General features: G+C 45.0%; 1 protein-coding gene across 3 annotated transcripts in view; it reads left to right on the forward strand.

Annotated features, from left to right (window-relative positions):
- CARHSP1 (calcium regulated heat stable protein 1) overlaps positions 1-21,393 on the forward strand; it is a 38,134-nt gene extending 16,741 nt beyond the window's left edge. For 2 of the 3 annotated variants that reach the window (XM_027684051.1, XM_027684050.1), the window contains exons 2-4: positions 2,707-2,896; positions 5,789-5,911; positions 20,035-21,393. In XM_027684051.1, coding sequence (XP_027539852.1) covers positions 2,727-2,896; positions 5,789-5,911; positions 20,035-20,197 — 456 coding nt within the window. In that variant the 5' untranslated portion in view covers positions 2,707-2,726 and the 3' untranslated portion in view covers positions 20,198-21,393. Of the gene's footprint in view, positions 1-2,515; positions 2,612-2,684; positions 2,897-5,788; positions 5,912-20,034 lie in introns of those variants that run through there. The other variant, XM_027684049.1, reaches the window with a different exon arrangement.
- Positions 21,394-21,515: the final 122 nt, after the last annotated feature.

Consider the following 21,515-nt stretch of genomic DNA (forward strand, 5'->3'; position numbering starts at 1 on the left):
GAAGTGGCCATACCAGCACAAACCAAAACAGCCAAACTCCACCTTTGCCTTTGAAAAGGCTGGGATGAAGTGCTCTTCTCACTGAGAAGAGTGAGGTACCGGCAGGAGCCGGGAGCTGCTGCCATCCCGCCCTACACATCCCATAAAACTTGGCCATTCAGTCTCCAGTCCTTTTCATTGTGTCTGATTTTTGCAATGGTCAGAGAAGCCCAAGGGGCAAAGGGATGTGCCAGTGCCCTCGCCCCTGCAGTGATACAACAGATGTGCCAATGCAGAGTGTAGCTGAGCTGCAGGGGAGCCACAGGCTTCCTCTGGCTGCTGCTCTGCCTCCCCTGCTCTCCGAGCTGCCCTCGCTGGCTGTGGCGGGTGTGAAGTGAAGCGTGGCTGCTGTGGCTGCCTCCAGCTGTGAGCGTTTGTGTCAGCCCTCACCCAGCTCTGATCACGGTTTAGGACTCGTGTAATAGAAATTATGAGGGTCGAGGCTATTCATCTACCTTGGCTGTGGGCAGAGAACAAAAAGGGTATTTGTACAATGAAATGGTACCGAATGTTCTACATCGCTGTGTTATTTTATGTTTACAGGGCAAAGGGCACAAAAATAATATAAATGGGAACAATAACGTACGTTAGCACTCTTCTAACTCCATTTAGACTTCTTTATTTGTAAATATTTTTGCGGTTCATCTGTGTTTTAAAGAAAGGAGGGAAAATTCTGCCTCTCTACCCTTGTTTGAGGAAGGGGATGGGCAGTACTTTGTGGTTGTATTGCAGTGGATGGGTGAATGCTTTGCATTTTGCTTGTCACCTGACAAGCTGGTTTATATTTAGATGAGGAGAGAAAGCATGTGATTCTGAAAGCTGCATTTTCACTTGTGCAGAGGCCGGACCATGTGTGCTGAGTTATCAGAATGAGGCTTTAATTTTTTGCTCTTAGTTTTCCTATGACTTATCAGGGCTATAGTCCTCGTATGTCAAACATGCATTCTTTGAAAGCAAAGCACCCAAAGGAGAGGTCTTTAGAAAGCCCAGGAGACTTCCTCAGTACCAGCCAGCACAGGAGGCCTCTCTGGAGGAAGTTTGGAAAATTCCAAGCCATTGGTGTTATCATCTCGGTCTCAGCTGAACACTGTGCTGTGACACTGAGCAGGGCATTAGCTCATGGGTGACAAATGCCATCCATATTTGAAATGACTTCCTTAAAGCTGGGGTTTTGTTCTCAGCTGAGTTGTTGCTCTTGAGAACAGTGTGGAAAGCTCAAGCTGGTACAGGAGGGAACATGACTATCCACTTCTATCTTCTCAGCACCCCGAGCAATTAAAGACAAAAGCCTTTGTTCCCTGGTGACTTCATTCTTAAGAGGCCCTTTTAATTTTAGTTCTTAGTTTCAGGAAGAAATAATATGAATTTGTCATTGACAAGAGGGCTGCATCTCTCAAATGGCATGTGAAGGATCCTCTCCATAATTCATGGGCTGGGGTGTGTGGGTGTCAAAAGGAGGGTGCATAATGGATGTGAGAGATTTAAGTTCAATTAAACCATTGGTCTTAAAAGCAACTTTTCTTGCCTTCATGATATTTTCTTGACCCAGATCGCCACAGTTTTTTTGCTAACTCATCCAGATAACCAGATATTTTTAGTCTTCCTAAGTAAGAGTGTAGTGGGTTATTGGTTATTTTTGTACATCTTATTCTCCTTCCAGTGTGGATGGGGACTTGTATTGTAATAACAGAGCAGTGCTGATTGATTCCTCTTATTTTTGTCACTGCTGCACCTGTAAGTCACGCATTTATCTGCATAGAAGTGCTGCTGTTCCTTATCTTTCTCTTTCCATGGATTCTGTGAGTTCTGTTTGTTGTGTGATGAGACACATATTGCTGGTGGTGTGCTGAGAAGGGGATCTTCTCCCTCCTCTGCTGTAGGACCTGAATAAGAGCAAACCTGAGGCTGCAGGAGTTCTGAATGCAGATCTGGACTATTGGCTTCGCAGTTCCTGGGAGATTGTAGCAGACTCAGGGAGGTTGCTGGGTGTGCCAGATCCCTCCAGGTGGGAGGGGTCACCTCTTCATGGTCAGCCACTGCCTCCCAGCTTTGTCTGTGTTCCTGTCCTTGGCAGAGTAAATTACCCGTCTGACTCAGTCTGAACTGAATTAAGGAGCACTTACGTGACTCTCTTCTTGCAGTCAGGCTGAAGGTGTTACGAGCTGGCAGAGCTGTGTTAATCGGTGATGGCACCAGGAAACCAACTTCTAGCAGTGGAGGTGCAGCCTTTATCTCAGCATTTCCTCTTCAAGTGATTCCTGCTTGTAATGTGTGCAGATGCGGGAGGCTCCTCTGTGCTGTCAGTGGTCAAACCCCACCCGTGTGGGAGCTGTGCGGGGCACACCAGTACCTCGTGCTGGGGCTGAGCTCTACATCGGGAGCCACTGCCCGTGGGTGAGGCAGGAGTAAGCAAACACGTTAATTGTGGAGTAATCTGTTTTCAGTGGAGCTTCCTAGTACAGCTGACAAAAGCTGTGACATTTAAAAACAAATGAATTCTAAAAACCATGAACTCACTGATACAGAGCAGGAGCTTTTGGTGCAACTGTGTCCGTGTGTACGTCGGCAGGAAGTGAGTCATGCTCTTACAAAACCATCTTCTGAAGAATTTGTGACTTTTATGACAATTCCCATTTTGGGCTAAGTTAGATCTCTTCCTCTCCCCAGGCTTTTCCCAGGCATCAGGAATGTCTTCTGAGCCCACTTCATCCGCCTCCCAGCAGTCCCCTGCCTCTCCACCCTCTCCCGGTTCTCTCCATCTGCCCGAGAGCCGCAGGGCGAGGGACCGCTCCCCGTCGCCCATGAGGTACCTCATCCCCAGCCCGCTGCCCACCCGACGGACCAGGACGTTTTCTGCGTGAGTACGGGGAAACCTGCCTTTCACTGACACAAACAAACCACTGCCCTCGGGCAGAACGATCAGGGAAGGCAGTCGGGGGGATGGGGGAGGTGGTTGTTTGCATCTGGAAGATGCTCTGGTGTTTTACTGTTGTCTCTTCTCAAAAAAATTCTGATGCCACTTGACTTCCAGTTCAAATCTCCTGTAGTTTTTCAGTGCTCTGCTTTGGTAAAGGATGTACAAAGTCTCTTGCACTCTTTAAGACCAGAGTTTTACAGGGAGGGGAAAGTACACTGGGAATTTTCAAAACGTAGTTCTTATCTGAAGCTTTGCGTCACTTCAGACATTGGGTTGTGGCTCTTGGGACAGGGTCCTGTTGGTGTTTCTTCCTTAGATCCAGACCTTTTTTTGTCATGACCTCTCTCCTCACTGCCCCTGAAGCACTGGATCAGACCTCACTGGAAGTTTTAGTTCTTTTACTCCTGACACCTCATCCAGGTTCCATTTTAGGGATGCTCCATCACTTTCCAGAGGAAAGTGCTTCCTTGTTTCCTTTTCCTGTCCGTCTTTCATATATCCATCTTAAGATTGTTCAAACAGACCTGTAAAGGAATATATTGATTTTCAAGGTATGAACCCTGATCTCTGTCTCTGATGGTTTCTTCAATGAGATTTTCCATAAAATGAGATGAGGTTTGTTGCATTTGTAGTTATTTGAGGTAGTGATCCAGCTGAGCTGCCTCCCCCTGGGCTTTCCTGTGGCCCCGTGGTGCTGTGCAGGCTCCAGGAAGTCCTGTCTGAAGGGGACTCCTCCAACAGCAGCAGAGGATGGTGTTGCAAGGTTTGGCCATTGCAGAGAATTCCCAATGCCTGTGATGGCCCTCCCAGTGAGGGGCTGACCTGCAGAAGGCAACGTGGGCTGCTTTGTGAATCTCTGAGCCTTCGAATCAGGGTCTGAGGGCATTGTATGGAGCTGTGGTGAATCCTTGCAATTCAGCCAGTCAGTGTAAGGGAGGTCTGGCAGTGCTGAGTGAAGCACTGTGGCAGTAAGAGCTCAGCCCCACAGCCAACCTGCTTTGTGCCACTTTATCTGGAGAGAGTTTTTTCTGGTGGCTTTTTCCTTTTTGCTTTTGCAGCGTTACCCAGCTCTTTTCTTCCAGAGTGATCCATGTGGATTTAAATAATAATCTCAGTGATGCTTCATATTATTACTTCTGTATTTAAAATGAGGCAGAAAGTAGCAGCAGCAGCAGAAGAAAAGTTTATATGTTGTCAGTTCCAAAAGCCTTCAAATGCCCTGAAATTTCTAATGGAAGTAGATTGCTAAAAGGAACATAATTGACTTAATAATTGGGGTTGCCCTTGAAAAGCAAGTCCAAGCTAGCTTGTCTCAGTGCTGTGTTAATAATGAACTCTTTGTAAGTCTTCTCAGCTGTTAATCTTAGTCTGGTTCTTACAAAATGAAAGAATTTATTATTTGGCTTCCGCAGTTCTTTAATCATTAATTAGTGTAGGATTCTTGCTGTATTTGTTTGCCCTGAAAATCAGAATAGCTCTGAATTTTTTTGTGTGTGTCCTCTTTAAACAAGGGGAGCTCTAGGTGAGCTCTGGCCCCACAGTTGTATAGAAAAGATGAATGTGACAGACAGTAGCTTATTATTCAGTGGGATTATTTAATTTTGGTTCATTGGAAGTGTGGGGCCTCATCCCCCACAGTGCTTTATCTCCTTGAAAGATGCAATTGAACTTTAATGGCTTGTTTAGGACAGCGAGTGCTTTTCTGTGTAACAAGCACTTGTGAGGTCAGGTGCTCTGACAGCTTTATAGAGCTGGAAATGAAGTGATTTAATGGAGATTTCTCTTTAGCTCTTTTAACTGTATTATTTTTTAGCATTAGTTTGACTTAAGGAACAGAGCTTACCACTTTTTTCGTGAACAATTTTATTTTAGCTTTATTTAAGCAAATTTGAACATTTGGGAAGTGATGTCAAAGTTGCCATGATGCAGGTAACCAAATGGCAACACAGTCACTTACCGAGTCAGAAGAATTGTACCAAAATCCTCCTCTCACATGGGAGCAACCTACTGATACTCGTGGCATGAGAAAGTCCTGATCTAGTAACTCCTCAGTGTAGACTCTGTAAGATGTGTAAAACAGTTGGCTTCATTAAAGAAAGTGTTTGAGTGAGTTTGGATCCCTGGATGTTCCACTCAGTGTATTTGATGGGGAAAATAATTTAATCACACACTTTTCAGGTGGGTCATTTTTCACACAAGTCCCTTTTCTTGATGGCAGTGAGTCATCCTAAAGCTTGGTCTGCAAATCTCATTTTAAAATACAGCTCCTGTGACAGTGGAGGAGTTCAGCCTGGAGTCTTGGTGTTATGCACACACCAGTTTGGCTTCACAGCCTGCTGGAGTCACTGGGAGGTGAAATGTTGGCTTCAGTGCATCCCAGTCTGGCAGGATCTGAGTGGGGTGTGTGGACACACTGTACATGTCTCTGTGCACTGCGCTCTCTCCATCCTACATGCACACACTCACTGTGAAATATGTGAAAGCACAACGCTCTGGGGCACACTGGTACTCCCAAACTCAGGAAAGGTGAGAGAGGTGCACAGTTAGTGTTGTGTCTGAAAGAAAACGTGGCACAGCGACAGAGCAGGTGAATTCAAGATGGCAACTGATGGATTATAGTGCAAGGAAACACCTTCCTCTTCTTTATCTCCCTTAAGAAGGCCACAGGCAAAGCATGTGCAGTGTATGAAAATGAGAATTCAGCAGTTCCTGCAGAGGAGTTTGCTCGCTGGGAGCGTTTGGCCCATTGTGCCCTTTTGCCTGTTTGCTCTGTCTGACACACCTGGAGCTGTGCTCAGCAATAACCTGCTCTTCCTGTGCTTCCTTCTGCAGAACTGTGAGGGCATCGGAGGGTCCCATCTACAAAGGTGTCTGTAAGTGCTTCTGTCGCTCCAAAGGCCATGGTTTCATCACCCCTGCAGATGGAGGGCCAGACATCTTCGTACACATCTCGGAGTAAGTTGTCTGGGGAGCCAAGGGAGGCTGGGGCTTTGATTTGCCTTAGTTGTGGAATGCATTTGACACTTCAGATGCAAGACTGAGTTATTATCTGTCACCCTTACCCCAACAAAGAGCAGTTTTGCAGATGTTACTGACAGCAATAGATTGTGCTGCTCTTTTCCTGTATTATTATAAATATGTTGAGTTAAAAACTGGAAGATGATCCTGGCAAATCTCATGCAATAAGCTGTGCAATTTTGCCCAGACCCAGAAACTTCCATTTACCTGAAGCAAATAATTTATGCGGTATCCACTTTTAATGTAAAGTCTTATAACACTGAAAACTCATTACTTTTACTTTGCACTGCTTGTACCATTATTAAACTAAAGGTTAATTGCCTCTATTGTTGGGAAAAGTCACACTTTATTACTTCCTTGAATTTATCTAGCTTCAGTTGTGAGAAGTTTATAGCTAAAGCTGGCTCTGTTAAGGGTTTCATTGGTACCTCTGCTTTTTTGTCTTGAGACAAAAGTTCAGTTCACACTGAGAACCATCACCTAAATTTACCTTTTGATAAACTAAGCAGATAAAGCTTTTTAAGTTCCTCACTGAGTATTTTCCCCAGTCTAAACCAGTCTTTTCAGTCTCTAAGTATGCTATAGAATTTAAGTATAATTTTAAAACCATACACAGTATATGGAGGTAAAATCTCCTGCAGAGTCCTGCTCTGTTTCTCCTTCTGCACATCCCATAATCACATTAGCCCTCTTATCCCTGGTCTTTGCATAGTTGCTTACCTGCTCTGACCTCATCATCCCTTGCAGTGTCAAAGTTTGGTGCATTCCTGACAGCAGTGTTTGCATTCCTGGTTCTCGGATGCAGGAATTCTGGCGTGGTTGCAGTGCAGCACATCTCACCTGGACGGGCCCTGCCTGCCCAGGGAGCCAGAGCACACTCCCTGCCTGCACTGTCCTTGTCATTTGTTGCTTGGCTAGTCTGCCAGGTTTAATGGATCATTTTTATATTTGTTTCTAGATTGAGATGTTGACCAGTGTTGGGGCTAAAACTGGTCTCTGAGGGTGTATAATAACATTACTCAATCTTTATTCTCCAATAACCTCTTTTAGACCTATCACCAGTTTTATTCTACCTGTTGTTCGCAGTATTGAAGCTGTGAAATCCTTATTTGTTGTTCAGAGTGGTTATCCAGTCAACAAAAGTCTTACCAAACTTACATTGCCCCAGCTGTCTTTCCTGCCTGTGTGTGCAGCACGTGTCTTTGGAGGGGCACACTGGCCTCCCTCCAGGTTTCTGGAATGTTACTGCACATTGGGGAGCCAAAACTTCGTAGGGCTTGTGGGTGCAAATGGGCTGAGTGGTCTGACTTACGTGTTCAACCCAAGGAAATGTCATTTAATATCTCCTTTTTCTTTTGTCTGATGCAAATGCACAATTTCTCCTCATTTCCTGGATGACTTAAAAATAGCATTTCCTATGTCACAATTAAAAAATTTAGCTGTGAACGTCTAGTCTGACCTATACAGTTCCTGATCAGCAGGGGCTTAGTTAAAACAGCCCTCTCACAGAAACATGAATTTTCAGCCTTCTAATGAATTCCTTTTAAAGAACTGTCTATTTTCAGTCCTGTTTTTTTTTTCTCTGTACATTTTCTCTTCCAATTAGTTCAGTAAAATTTTCTTCAGTTATGTGAAATTAACCCTTTTAAAACCCTGGAGATAGCTTTTTTGATTGGGGTTACCCTTTTGCTTGTCTGTACAAAATGTGAACTGATCTTTCAAGTGTTCCCCAGTTTCCATCCTGTGGCCCAACACATCTTTCTCTCTGGGCCCAAACCCAGAACTTGATTTTGGGTACACAGTCCCCCCCAGTCAGTTGTAATTCTTAGAAACTCCACTGGTGGTTTTACTGTTTGGCTGATTACCACTCCCATATGTCTCCTGTGCTGAAATCCTGTGTGACATTATGAGAATTAATTTTGTCTGCTGTGATTTTCGGTGATCTGTGCGAGAGGCCCCCTTCTCACAGGAGTCCCCTCTCGTGGGCTGTGCTGGTTGGAGTATTGATCCCATATGCTTTCAAAATGCTTTGACTGTGAGCCATCAATAAGCTAGATTTGAGTAACTGTGCCCCAAATGTGGTGTGCCACCCTCCCCTTCCTTCCACCCACTCCATCTGCTCTAAAGCGCTGTTGAACGTGTCTCCAGGGCTGTGAGAGTTTACGGGCAGCCACACTTCTTGAGGTATTCTCAGCGTGTTTGTTGTGCTGACGCACAGAGGTTCTGTGCTCACTGTCACCCTCACCCAACCCGTGCCCTCAGAGCAACTGATGCCTGCTCAGCTGGTGCTTAGAAAAAAAAAATCCAGGAGCCGTTAGTTGGGGTGAGATAAGAAAGGGTTTAATTGTGCCAAGGCAAGAGATGGTAAACGACGCGCGCCCCGGGCTGTGCCCGAGATGTTACATTTATAACATTATCTGGCCAATCCCAAGTGTGTCCACCCTATAACTTTTGGCCTGGTCCACCCCCTGGCCCACCTCCTGGAATTGGGTCGGGGGGCTTTTTGGGACCCCCTCTTCATCATCCTTCATCATCTTCGGGGTACAGAGAGCAGAGTCACCCAGTTCCTTGACTCTGTCCTGCAGTTTAGGCCAAGATACAAGCGTTCCCCAAACAAGACAGGCTTGCCTTGACTAAGAGACTAAACATTTTCTACTGGATACGGGAATAGGGTTGATATGGGGGGTATGGAATGGGGTGAGAGGATTAAGGAATGTATAAACTAAGGGGTGCTACGGGGAGGAGGGAGAAAGGGGTTGTTTCTAAAATCTACTTCTATTACCTATAAAACTTATAAGGCTTACAAAATTAGAAAAATAAAAAACCATTAGGGTTTAAGTCATCACAACCCTCTGTGGGAAAGCTGGAGTAGATGAAGGCTGAGAGGGGCAGAGCTGCTGTGTGGGTGATGGGCCCTGGCCCCTCAGGTACAGCTTTCAGCCTGAGCTCTGGCTCCCCAGCTCACACCCCAGTGCCCTCCCCACTGGACCAGGTTGCCCCTCTTCTTTTTCAGTTGTGTCGTTTCAATCCAATGCTCTCGTGGGTGGGGAACAGTCCCCCTGTGCTGTGCTGCATCTGCTGTGGTCTTTCTGCAGGGCAGCTCTCTTCAAGTTCCCTGTAGGTGAGAAGGTTGGAGGGGATCCTCTCTGACCTGTCTGCTGCTGGGAGGCACCTGTGCCTTTCTGGCAGGTGCTTTACCCATCCCACCATTAACAATTCCAGTGCTGGGGCTCCACTGCCTCCCTGGGCAGTCTCCTGTCATTAACAGACCTGGCTCTTAGTGTTTCTGTGTTTAACTGACATCTTGGCTTTCAGTATGGCCCTTCACTTCTTCCTTCTCCAGGTAAATGGTGCCTTTCTTCTTCAAGCTTGTTTTTGTGTTCAAAGACTGTTTTCCTTGCTCTTTCAGAAACGTTTTAGCAAGATTAGTTCATATGGATTTTGTAGGACTAAAGTGTTTTGTGTTTTTTGCAACTTCTCTAGGTCAGTGCTTCTCCTTTGAAGTCAACAGGATTTTTTCTATTGAACCAGGGCTGGGCCACTGTTTTAAATGTATCATGAGTAGGTACTGTTTCAGAGCTTCAGTTCAAAAATAGCTGATGTTTCTGCCTCAACCTGTTAGTGAAAAGTGCTATTATTGAAGTACTGAAGGTTTCAGCACATTGTGTTCTTTAATTACTCTGAGTATATTTGAGTTGTTGGAAACAGCTTTTAGTGCTGGAGGGTGATGGTATCACTGTCTTGATTCTGATGCAAGGCAGCACTGGAAGGACAAATTAGTAATGCCTTTCATTTCAGTTTATTTCACAGTGAATTAGAAAGATTGCTCTTTATTAATGGTAATTGCTTTTTGCAGCAGTATTTTTGTCACCAGCACTGTGGCTCAGGGGACTCCAAGGACTCTGGTTTGCGTAGTGTGAGTTTTGAGATCCTCCTTATGTTAATCAACTGATTCTTTTCTACCTGTTGTACTCAGTTATACCTGAATGTGAGAGATGTCTGTTCACTGTCTCAGTGCAGTATGGGCAGTTGTGAAATGAAAGCAGATTGTTTCTCCTGAATCAGTTCTTCCCGAAAGCTGGGATTTCAGGAACGTGGATAAAATGGTTATGCCAGTTTGGATTTGGGAAGATAGACTGTTCCTCTGTGTTCATGTTCATCACTAAGCTGTGATGATTAGTGAAGGTTTTGAGCACTGGAACCAGCTGCCTATCTTGCAGATTAATATGATTATAAACATAAACACTTAACTTGAGGAATTATTTTCTTTCCTAAGCTCCGGGGAGCTGTAAGGTTATACTGTAGTGAAAGTGTCTTCCATAAGATGGGATGTCTGTTTCCTGTAAGTTTCCCTTTATTTTTACAAGATAATAACACTTAGCATGGCATTTCCATAAGTGAGCATTAGCCCAAAAATAAGGTCAAATATATGTGACATTCAAAAGCTTCACTTGGTGTCTGCAAAATTTCCAATTTCAGTACCTGTGGAAGAGGATAAGGTGAATGTGGACATGTTCTATGAGTTGAACTTGCAGCAAAGCTGCTTTACTGTGTTGGACTTGAGGTGTGAGTAGGAATACAGAATCACAGAATTGTTAGGGCTGGAAGGGACCTCTGGAGATCATCCAGTCCAACCCCCCTGCCAAGGCGGGGTCACCTGGAGCAGGTGACACAAGAACATGTCCAGGTGGATTTGGAATGTCTCCAGAGAGGGAGACTCCTCAACCTCCCTGGGCAACTGTTAAAGTGCTCTGCCCTCCTCAACATAAGGAAGTTCTTCCCCATGTTGAAGTGGAAATTCTTGTGTTTAGTTTGTGGCCATTGCTCCTTGTCCTATCACTGGGCACCACTGAAAAGAGCCTGGCAGCATCCTCTTGGCATTTTGAGATATTTATGTGCATTAATGAGATCCCTTCTCAGTCTTCTCTGAGATGCTTCAGTCCCTTAATCATCTTTGTGACCTCTGCTGGACCCTCCCCAGTAGCTCCTTGTCTTTCTTGTACTGAGGAGCCCAGAACTGGGCACAGTATTCCAGATGTGGAGTTCTTCTTGCAGAACTGTTCTCTAGGAGGTCACCCCCAACCTGTACTGGTACTAAGGGTTATTCCTCCCCAGGTGCAGGACCCTACACTTATAGAACCTCATTAGGGGTGTCTCTGTGCCCAATTCTCCAGCCTATCAAGGTCCCTGTGAATGGCAGCACAGCCTTCAGGTGTATCAGCCACTCCTCCCAGTTTTGTATTATCACTGTAAGAAACACTGATTTGAAGTGTAGGTCTGTCTGAAAGGTGTTTTTTGTCTGCATGGCTTTGTTTTAATAAGGTTGCAGAGATTTGTTTGGGGTTTTGATAACACTTGTGTGGAGCCAGTTCTCCTTTTTGACTGATTAGGTACAAGTGTACAAACTGTCCAGGGCAGCCTGGAATTCTCTGGAAATGCCAACAGGGGTAGGTTTCCTTCTGAGCCATCCTCCTGTGGCTGGTAGAGGCATGGTGACAGCTCTGGTGACAGTCACCACAGCTTCCTGGCAGCACTCGTGGCACCTTCTTGGGTTGGTCTGTGGGTAAAGCATCTGTGGCTGAAATCCTGTTCCCCAACTGCAACACCGTCAGCACTCGAGATGGACAGATAGAGCCAACTCACACACACCCACCAGAGTGACTGTTCCTGCCTGGCACCCAGGAGCTTGTCACACCCCTGCCACCCAGCCAGAGGTGCCAGCCACAACCTCACTGCCACCTTCTGCATCGTGTGCACAGCCAGACCTGCTTCCCTGTGCTCACTGGGGACAGTTCTCAAGTTGGTATAGAGGGCTGTACCAGGAAAATGTCGTGGCTCTTTGAGTGTGATGAGATTGTGGTTTTTTTTTTTCAGTTTCACACTTCACTCCTCTCCAGAACAAATACAAAATGTGCTTGCTATAGTGAATGTAAAACCCTAGCTGGCAAGCGTGGAGATGGAAGAGTTGCTGAGATAGTAATTCCAGATATTTCCAGCTATATATTCCAGTTATTGGAAAGCAGGAAGCTAAGGCAAATTCACGTGCCTGGAGTGAAATTTTTTAAAAGCCCTAATTACAGTGCTAATAGTGACATGTACAGTTAATGCTTTCATTTCCACCAACCTGTAAGGTGATCCCCTGTCACCAAATTGATGGTGGAGTTACAGGAGGATACAGTTCTCAACACTGATGCTGTATCTCACCTCCTCTGCTCCTGTTACGTGGCAGGAGTGAGTCAGATGCACATGGGTTTGGTTGTTAGTGACCTGCAGTGGCTCTGGTGGCCCCAGTTTCACTCTCTTGCTATTCTACCTGTAGATATGGGATGTTTCCAGACAGCAGACAGGGAATCCCTGCAGTGCTGGCTGTTGAGCTCCCTTTCCTTGTGCTGGGCGTGGCTGCCTGTACAGACGGGTTCACATGAGCAGCTTCCCTTCCAAACAGGGGTGCTGAGGGCACGGGCAGAGGGGATGGGGGAAGTGGGGTGGGGGTGCCTGTAGCAGCAGATCAAATGTGCATTGGAGCACTGCACAGAGCACTCCCACCCTTCTGCTTCCCCAGTGAATTTGGGAGCAGGCACATGATGGATACTCCTTTGCTCTCCAGGCTTTTGCATTTGACTGGGATTTGGCCTGAAGCCTGAGGGCCTGCAAGGGCAAGGCAAGAAGGTAGTTCACCAAAGAGCAGTGATGGATGAATGACCACACTCTTGGGTTTGTTTTTTTTTTTAAAGATTTTATTTTGCCGAAGCAGCAGATATAATGAAACAGAAAAAACATGCAGTGTTTGTGGGTTTTCTGCAGTTTGCCAGTACTTGGCTCTGGAGGGGAAAATGCTGCATTGCAGGGAGGCCTTCAGGCTGTCCTTCAGGCTGACCCCATGTGTAATGATGGCTTTGGAGAACTGATGCTGTGCTTCCCCTGGGATGCTGACACACAGCGTCCCTGGAGAGATCCTGAGTTTACTCTGCTTTGCTTGTGCACTGTGGTGTGAGCTCAGGAGAGTGTGGCTGCAGTGCCTGTAACTCAGGAGTGCTGAACAGACGTGGTCTCTCCCAGGTGGGGATACAGTCCCATTCTGCTGTTCCCTCTCAGTTCCTGGCTGTGCTAGAGATGTACTGTCAGCTGCATCTTCCTGCAGGGAGGACCCAGCTTTGTCCCTGCTGCTTTCCTGCTGCACTGAGGAGCTGGCTTTGAGCTATTCATATCCATGGAGAGATCATCTTTTCATGCTCCTTTCTTTCCTCTGATTTTCTGCCAGATCACTGTTTAATGCAAAGCATTAATGCCACATCTCTTCTCTGAGGAGTGTAACAATATGTGTTTGAAATTAACTGATAACTTTAAATGATCTGCGAGCTGAGTCTGAGCTGAGAGAACAAACTCTTCTGACATCTCTCCCTTTTCTGTGAATTAGCAGCAAAACAGTTTCTGCTGACTGGAACTAACTGCTCTGGGGCTGCTGGGAGGCCAAATCTGAGCTTTCTGATTTCCTTCAAAATACTGAACGCACTTGATGACTTCCCTGCTTTGGACTGCACACTTCCTTCCTGACATGCTCCCTTTCTGGTGCCTTGCTGCATCTGCTGAAGTCTGAAATAAGTAGATTATCTGAGGTAGGAAGGAGAGGCAGCAGAATTCCAGATCCTTCTTGAGAGGGGTTTGGAAATCAATAGAACACAGATAATCTTTTTCCTAAGGGTTCCCCAGTTAGCAGAGAACTCACATTGCACTGGTGCATGCAGGAGAGCCAGCTTACTGTAGTTGTTATTGTGGCTAAATCCTCCCAGATTCTCTACCTACATGATACAAAGTTTAGCAGGTCAAAGCCAAGACTTGCACTCTGCCTGGCAGGCAGTGGGCACTGCAGGCTGTGGCCACCCGAGGATGGAGCTTCTTTGTGGTTAGTGAGCATAGAACAGAACTGCCCTGGGCTTTGGTTTCCACGTGCAAACAGTAGGTGTGATTGTGACAGGATCCAAGCTGGGTGCTTGCAGGAACAGGCATCTTCTGTACCCCTGACTGAGCTCACATAAGCATCCTTGGAAATATTTCTCTTATGGTTGCCAGTTTCTTATGGAGTGTGCTGTGCTGCCTGGTGTTGAACCAGCTGCTGAGAGCAGATACAAAGCCATAACCATCCCTGAGCATGGATTCCAACACCATGACTAGAGATCTTGGTAGAAAACTGGGCATCCACTGTACTGGGGGGGAGGTGCAGCTTCTGTCCCAGGCAGCTCTTGGGTAGTTCTCTCAGCACAGAGAACAGGGAAATCCATTAGCAGAGACCTTGGATATTAACAGCTGGGATTCTTCAGTGTTTGAGCCTCTTTACTCTTGTCTGTCCCAGTTACAAGGTTGACTGGTGGGGAGAGGCAGCCCTGCTTCTGCTTTGCCTGCTGGACAGCTTGATAAGGTCATCCCTGGCCTTGCTGGAGCTGTTGGATTGCACTGGGACTGCATGGGAGGGCATTTGGGATTAGTAACTCACTGTAGTTCATTACTCTGTCAGGTCCTGCTCTTAAATGAAAATACAGGTTTCCTGGGAGGCATGTTGAGGTGTTAAATGAACTTTAAGAAGCCCACAAGATAATAGAGCCCATTGATCCGTGGGAAGTGCTGCCTGGTGTGATCCATGGCAGGCTTGGTGATCAGCAAGGCTTGGAATTCACTGAAAACTCTTGTTCAAAAATGTTTCCACGTGACTTAGTCTTTGTCTCAAGAGGTTTAGCTGGAGCCCTGGAATATGAATAGCAGCTGTGAGAAGGAAGAACTAGAACATTCCATATTTAGGTAATTTCCTAATAACCTCCCAGTTTCCTAAAAATAGTGCAGGATAAAATGCTCCACCATACCAGACTGGCGCTGAGCTGGGAAATGGGAGTTGCTGGATAATCTAAGACTCACTCTATTGTGTCTCACTCTGACACTAACATCAGGAAAGCATTTCCTATTTTTAGCTTGAAGTTGTTCCAGTGTTTTAAAATTCCTGGATAAATAGATATAAGTGTGCATGTTTGATTCAAAATAATGGATATCTCAAATAGCTGTGAATATCTCCACTTTCCTCTAGATCAACATTTAACATATAGTTAGGGTAAAAGTAAAAAATACAGATCTAAAAATATTTAATCAATATATAGCATCAAAAAAGTCTATGTTTAACTTCCTTTACCAAACTATCCAGGTAACTTACATTGTTTATAGAGTGTCTGTTGTAGGCCGAATCTGTTCCAACAACTCTGTTTTACTTTCTCTGGTCTTTCCCCGTTCATTTCCCTCTCAGCCCTTAAGGCAGTTGCTTCGTGATGGAGGATCTTGTGTAGAGCTTTGTGTAGGGCTCTGCCTCCAGTGCCACCATCTCCTCACCTCTCAAGTGCCATCCTGCTGTTCTTTCCTGACAGCATCAGAAGTGCTGCACAGTCTGCATGTTGCTTGTTTCTGCCTCTCAGCATCGTGTAGCAATAGCAGTGCTAGCAATAGTGTGTCTATCCCAGGAGCAGCATTTGGTGGGCAAACAGTGTGCAGGGAACACCGTTCACTAACATTTATTCAGGCTGCAGGCTGGAACCTTTGTCCTCTTGCTTTTCATGTGCACTGGGGGCAATGAGTTAATAATCCCCTATTTGTTAGGCACCAAGAATGACTGGTGACCAGAAAGCTGCAGGAAAGAAAAGAATATCTGATCTGTGGGAGAAAAGTGTAAAGGCCTAAGGCAAAAAATGAAATTGGAGATGTTTGTGTAGCCGCAGCCTTTTCACACAGCTGTGCAAAGGACAGGATGGCCTTGATGGATTAGAGTCACCTCAACAAGCAAGGAAAGGCTACAAATTAGAGGATTAGAGGAAGACATGTTGGGGTCAAATGAGGTTTTATCACAGCTTCAGTCTCTTCTAGTGTCAATTTGAATAAGGAAAGAGACCAAGAAAAGGTATGATGCTGTCAGCATAATGCTCAGCCCTGCAAGAAGTGCTTTCTAGTGAAGGAAAGTGCACCTTTCTGGGTAATGCTTAGGGCTGTGCAGATTTTGGGGCTAATCTGATCTGTTTAGTAGAAGGAGCAGGAGTATTTAACCTCATGATTCAGCATAAGAAATGTGGGTCAACAAATATTTTGTTTTTTTCACTTGCAGACCAGGGACTGCTTAGAGAGTGCCCCAAACAGTCACCTAACAAGTGCTGAGGGATGCAGTGGCTTTCAGTGATGGTTGAGTGTGTCCTGCAGTCTGGGCTGGGCCCTTTGCCTCTCATCTCCCTGGCTGCAGCTTGTTGTACTTCGGGCACTGCAGTCCTGTGTGTGTTTTGATTCACTTGGTCTTAATTTCTTGGAAAAACAGGATCACTTTGGTTACCAGTACATCTGCAACACCTTTGTTACCAGAACCCATCCAGGTACATAGTCATATTTCAGTTTTAAACCAAACATACCCCAACAAAACACCCATCCTTTTTAGTGCTCAAGCTGTACTTCCTCACTTGATTTTGAAGATTCAAGTAATACCTAATTTATCTCCATTTTTCGGGAGCTTTAAACCTTTGTATATTGCTGCTTCAGGAGACTGTGAATCCACTTTCCTTTTCCATTAACCATACCTACCTACTTTTGCAGATTTCAGGTGTTTATTTTGCTAACTGTGGCTCATCCTGTTTCACAGCAGCTTTTAAAGAACACGTAAGGTTCCTGTTTCTTAAAAACAAACCCTTTCAGCCAAACCTGTGATCCCTTCCTGGGCAGGGCATCCGTTTCATTTGATGCTTTCACAGTGGTGATCTCGCTGCTCGCGGTGTGTGTTCCTGCCCTGTGCAGCAGTCAAAGGCAGTGCCAAGGGCTGTAATGCCAAGAGGAGATGCTGCTTTAGTTCCTGCCCCACGTATCTGCTGTGCCTGTGCTCCCTGCAACACTGTCTGCAGCTGGTCCTGGTGCTTGAGGCCCCACGAACAAACGTGTGTCGTCGTGGCTCGTTGCAGTGGCTCAGCTGTACCTGAGTCAGTGCAGCCTTTCTGCTTCAGCTCTCATTGTCTGTGTTCATGACACCCATCTGGGAATGTTTCTGCTCGCTGTGTTTTGCTCATCCCATGTTCCCTTGTGCAGATAAAATGCCTGTGCTGCGTTGCCTTCCATGGAAAGGTGCTGCCTTGCTCAGCTGGGGCTGACAACCTGCATGGGCTGTGTTGAGAGTTACTGCTCATGGCAATATGGTTTTAGCTCTATGGCAACAATATTTTTGGCTACAAGGGATCATTCAAGAGGTTCAGGTAGGAAAGGTGGTGTGATTTATGTGCCATTCCCATTTTCACTCGTGGTTTGACCCTCACCTGTGTCTCTTCTCGGGACTTCACATCCCCTTGTCAGGCTCTGATGCAGCACCAGCAAGTACATCCTTGCCTGAAATCCTGTTTCAAAGTCAGGGTAAACTGCAGGGTATTTGTTGGCAAATTCCTTTGGCAGTAGAAAGGATAAGTTAATCTTTGCTTCTGAAAGGAAAGTAAGGATTGGATGTGCAATCCCTTCACACCTGAAAGAATCTTAAACCTGTTGGAAGTGGGGAAAGTGGGGTATAAATGAAGGCAGTAACTGGAGAGGACAGCACAGCAGGAGTCAGATGTGGGAGCTTGAATGTGGTGTGATACAGGACTGGGCTGACAGGTTGGCCTGGAGACTCTGGTCGTTAATAAAGGTCAGCTGGATCAGCCTGCATGGGCTGGAAAGGGCTGTCAGGTCTGATGAAGGAGGCTTTATCTTGATTTTTCTGTAAATATTTTTTCTGCCTTCAGTTTACTCCTGTTTTCCCAGGCACTTGCCAGAAGAGTTCAGCTTAGGACATGCCCTCTTGGGTCTCATTCCTGTAGTCACAGACAGCTCTGGCATAGAGGGAAATAAAGTCTGAAGGACACCCATTTCAAGCCACAGGCCTTGGGACTGCCTTTAACTCCTCACAGCAGGTTTTAGATCCATATTCAGATACAGGAGCGTTTTCAATATCATGTTGATACAATCAGTAAGCAAACAATGACTTTTCTTTTGAATTTCCCATGCGAGAAATTCTGATTTATGGGTCAGTTTTAGCTTCCTTTGTACATGCCTGGTTACCCATTCTGTCCCTGGCTGCTTCTGCTCCAGCACAGCCTGGCACCAGCTCCTTGAGCAGCACTCACAAGGGATCAGAGAGGAGCAGAAGCTGAGGCAGCCCTCAAAGGAGGAAGGGTTGGGCAGAGGCAGTGCAGGAGATGAAGCTAAAGAAGTTTTGCAGAGCTGTGGGGAGAAGCAAACTCTGATGTGAAGTCACAGCTGGCAGTAAGGGCCAGTGAATTTACCTCCTATCAGCCCTGCCAGTCTTTCCTGCAATAGAAAAGCCCAAACAGTAATGGGTCATGAGATGAGAGTGGATATGAAGGGCACTGCTAAAATCTGAGATCTCTGCTATTAACAGAAACACGTGGGGTACAATTCCTGGGTGGTGTGACCATGCTCCCAGTGAAGGCAAATAACAAACCCAGCGGGGTGTGACAAACTTCTGACCTAGATGGCTTTTTTTTCTTTTCTTTCCTGAACCCAAATCTTACCTCCAGTTAATAGGAGTTCACAAGCAAGTCACACCAACGAGGTAGAATTTGTTATTAGTGTTTGTCTGTTCCCAAATGCAGATGCTGCTGAGACACTGAAAACCCTTAAACAATAAGAAATCTAGGGCCTAGGCTGTCAGAGAAGGGGAAGGTGGTCATGGACTCGTGTAGGTGTATTTAAAGAAAGGTGAAGGAGCATTGTTTGTACTGTCAGAGCCTCATGGCAATGCAGGTTGGAGAAATCTCTGCTGGTCTTCACTGGCACATGCTGGGATTTTTATTACAAAGCTCTGATGTTGGGCACAGGGTGAGGAAAGCTGTTGCCCTTTGCAATTCTCTGTGTCATCAGCACATTGTTCTGAACAGAAGGTGACAGCCCTTTGGCCATCTCCCACTGACTCAGGATAAGGACTCACATGCAGTTACAAATGCACAGTGAAAGTCCTCCGGCATCCCGTGGCATCACACTAGTGGGGGATAGGTAGGAGTGAGCGACTCCTGGAAATCTTCCTGAGTGCTGGATGAGTTTTTCTGCAGTGCAACACATCTGGGTGGTACAACTCTCTTTATTATTTTTATTTTTATTTATTTTTATTTTTATTTTTATTTATTTTTATTTATTTTTATTTTTATTTATTTTTATTTTTAGTTTTATTTTTATTTATTTTTATTTATTTTTATTTTTAGTTTTATTTTTATTTATTTTTATTTATTTTTATTTATTTTTATTTATTTTTATTTATTTTTATTTTTATTTTAATTTTTATTTTATTTATTTTTATTTTTATTTATTTTTATTTTTATTTATTTATTTTCATTTTTATTTATTTTTATTTATTTTTATTTTTATTTATTTTTATTTTTATTTATTTTTATTTTTATTTAATTTTGAAATATTTGACACCACAGCTCACTTGGGCTCTTTTTGTTTGGGTTTTTTTTCATACCACAAACTGTTACGGTGGAGTCATCTAAAGGTAAAATCTTTCCATTACATGGCACAACCCTTTTTTGAAAAAGAAAAAAGGGGAAAAAACCCAAACCCAAACTTCAAAAGCTTAAGTGAGAAGGAGGGGGAAAAAGAAAAGGATCAACTTTCTGTAGTTTAAAAACCATATCCCCAGAGTAAGTGCCAAACAGCATCAGCCCTGCCCTCTAGTGCTGCTGGTGGGTGAGGTGCTGGTGCTCAGTTCACAGTGATGTTGCCCAAGCTGGAGTATTCTTTAATGTATATTAGAGTGGGAATTTTCATGTTTTTCTGTTTTCATTTTGAATTTTTTTTGATTGGTTGTTTTTTTTAGGGTGGTGGCGGCGTTTATAGTATTTCCATAGCATTTTGCTGCAAGACAACCAAAATCGACCAAACAGACTTTGGTGGACGATAGGATCTGTAAAAAAACCCTTAAGCATCCAAGATAATTATTATGATAAAAACTTAAATAAGCTGCAAAGGAGTGTTTATGTGATTTGTGACTAACTGGAGCTTCCCCTCCGCAGCATCGAGGGCGAGTACGTTCCTGTGGCGGGCGACGAGGTCACCTACAAGATGTGCACCATCCCCCCGAAGAACGAGAAGCTGCAGGCAGTGGAGGTGGTGATCACCCACCTCGCCCCTGGCACCAAGCACGAGACCTGGTCGGGGCACGTCGTCAGCCCCTGAGGTGTCCCAGGGTTGACCCGTGTGGTCACTGCTCAACAGCTGCCTGCAAGGGGACCTGTCCTGAAAATATTCCACGTGTTGTTGCAGGAGGAAACACTGCAGTTTTCAATAAAGCAGAAGCAGGCCAGAATTACCGTTTTTTATAGCTGGCCTGATTTAAAAAAAAAAAAGGCAATTCAAATGCTAATGAAAAAAAAATCTAGCGTAATGTGTTTACAAAAAATGTATTTAAAGAGACCTAGTTTGTGTGCTTGGTGGAGGAGGGGAGGTTTGGTTTTTTTCTTTTATCTTGTGAACTGATTCCAGGAAATGCCCAGGGGGAGCAGGGAGAGGTTTAAGGAGAGCTCTTCTAGTGCAGATGGCCATAACTCCGAGACCCTGGCATTGTGTGAGCCCTCTGCTCCCTTGGGCTGCTCTTCTGTAGGGTTGCAGTACATTTATTGCTGATAACAGTGCCTGAATGCCTTGCCTTGAGAGAGAGAGGTGTTCATTGCTGCAATTTGTTGTCCTCGTGGAAGGAAGTTCACAAACAGCAGCAGCCACGAGGTGGAAATTCTCCATCTAGTGGTTACACTCCAGTGCACCATTTGCACATGGTGTGGCTGCAGCAGTGTGGAAACTGTATTGTGGTTGTAAAGTCAGGATTGTTTGTGAATTTACTTAGGTGCCTTGATGGTTGATTAGCAACAAATTTTATAGGCCAGTATTAAAAAAAAAAAACAAACAAAAAGTTCCAACCCAAATTAAAAAAATTTGGTTCAAGGTAAGGGGTAGAAAGCTGTAGAATAGTGGATACTTCATAGCCTCTGACTGTGTCTGAATTAAGACAAGGCTGAAGATGACCTTCTGGGTGGCAGACAGTTGCCTCTCTGCCATGGTGTGCCACCAGGCAGGCAGGATAACTGCCCTTCCCAACAGCAGGCTGTGCTGCTCAGATGACCCTGTGTAAAATATTGTGTGAGTTACTCAACAGGCTCAGCTGTCTTGGTGAAGTACATTCTGCATCTGTTTCCCAGGAAAACTTGCTTGGTAGGATTGTGATAGAGTCACTCTTCCCTTGATGTAGTTGTAGTGCAACTAACTTAGTTCTGTTCCTATTTGCCTTCCACATATTTTTTTTTTTTCAAATGCAGCATTTTTCTCTATTACGTTCCTAACAGTGGATTTTTATTGACTTTGCAAATAATAATAATAATTAAAAAAATAAAAATAAAAAAGATGGCACAGCTCTTGTTAGTTGTGTGAAACAGTGTAACTCCAGTTGCCTATTTGCAGTTTTCCCAGCAGGTGCTTGCTGTCAGGACATGTCCCAAAACTC

The sequence above is a fragment of the Neopelma chrysocephalum genome, unplaced genomic scaffold (assembly GCF_003984885.1).
Source record: "Neopelma chrysocephalum unplaced genomic scaffold, ASM398488v2 Primary Assembly neopelma1_65b, whole genome shotgun sequence".
In the NCBI taxonomy this organism is placed as follows: domain Eukaryota; kingdom Metazoa; phylum Chordata; class Aves; order Passeriformes; family Pipridae; genus Neopelma; species Neopelma chrysocephalum.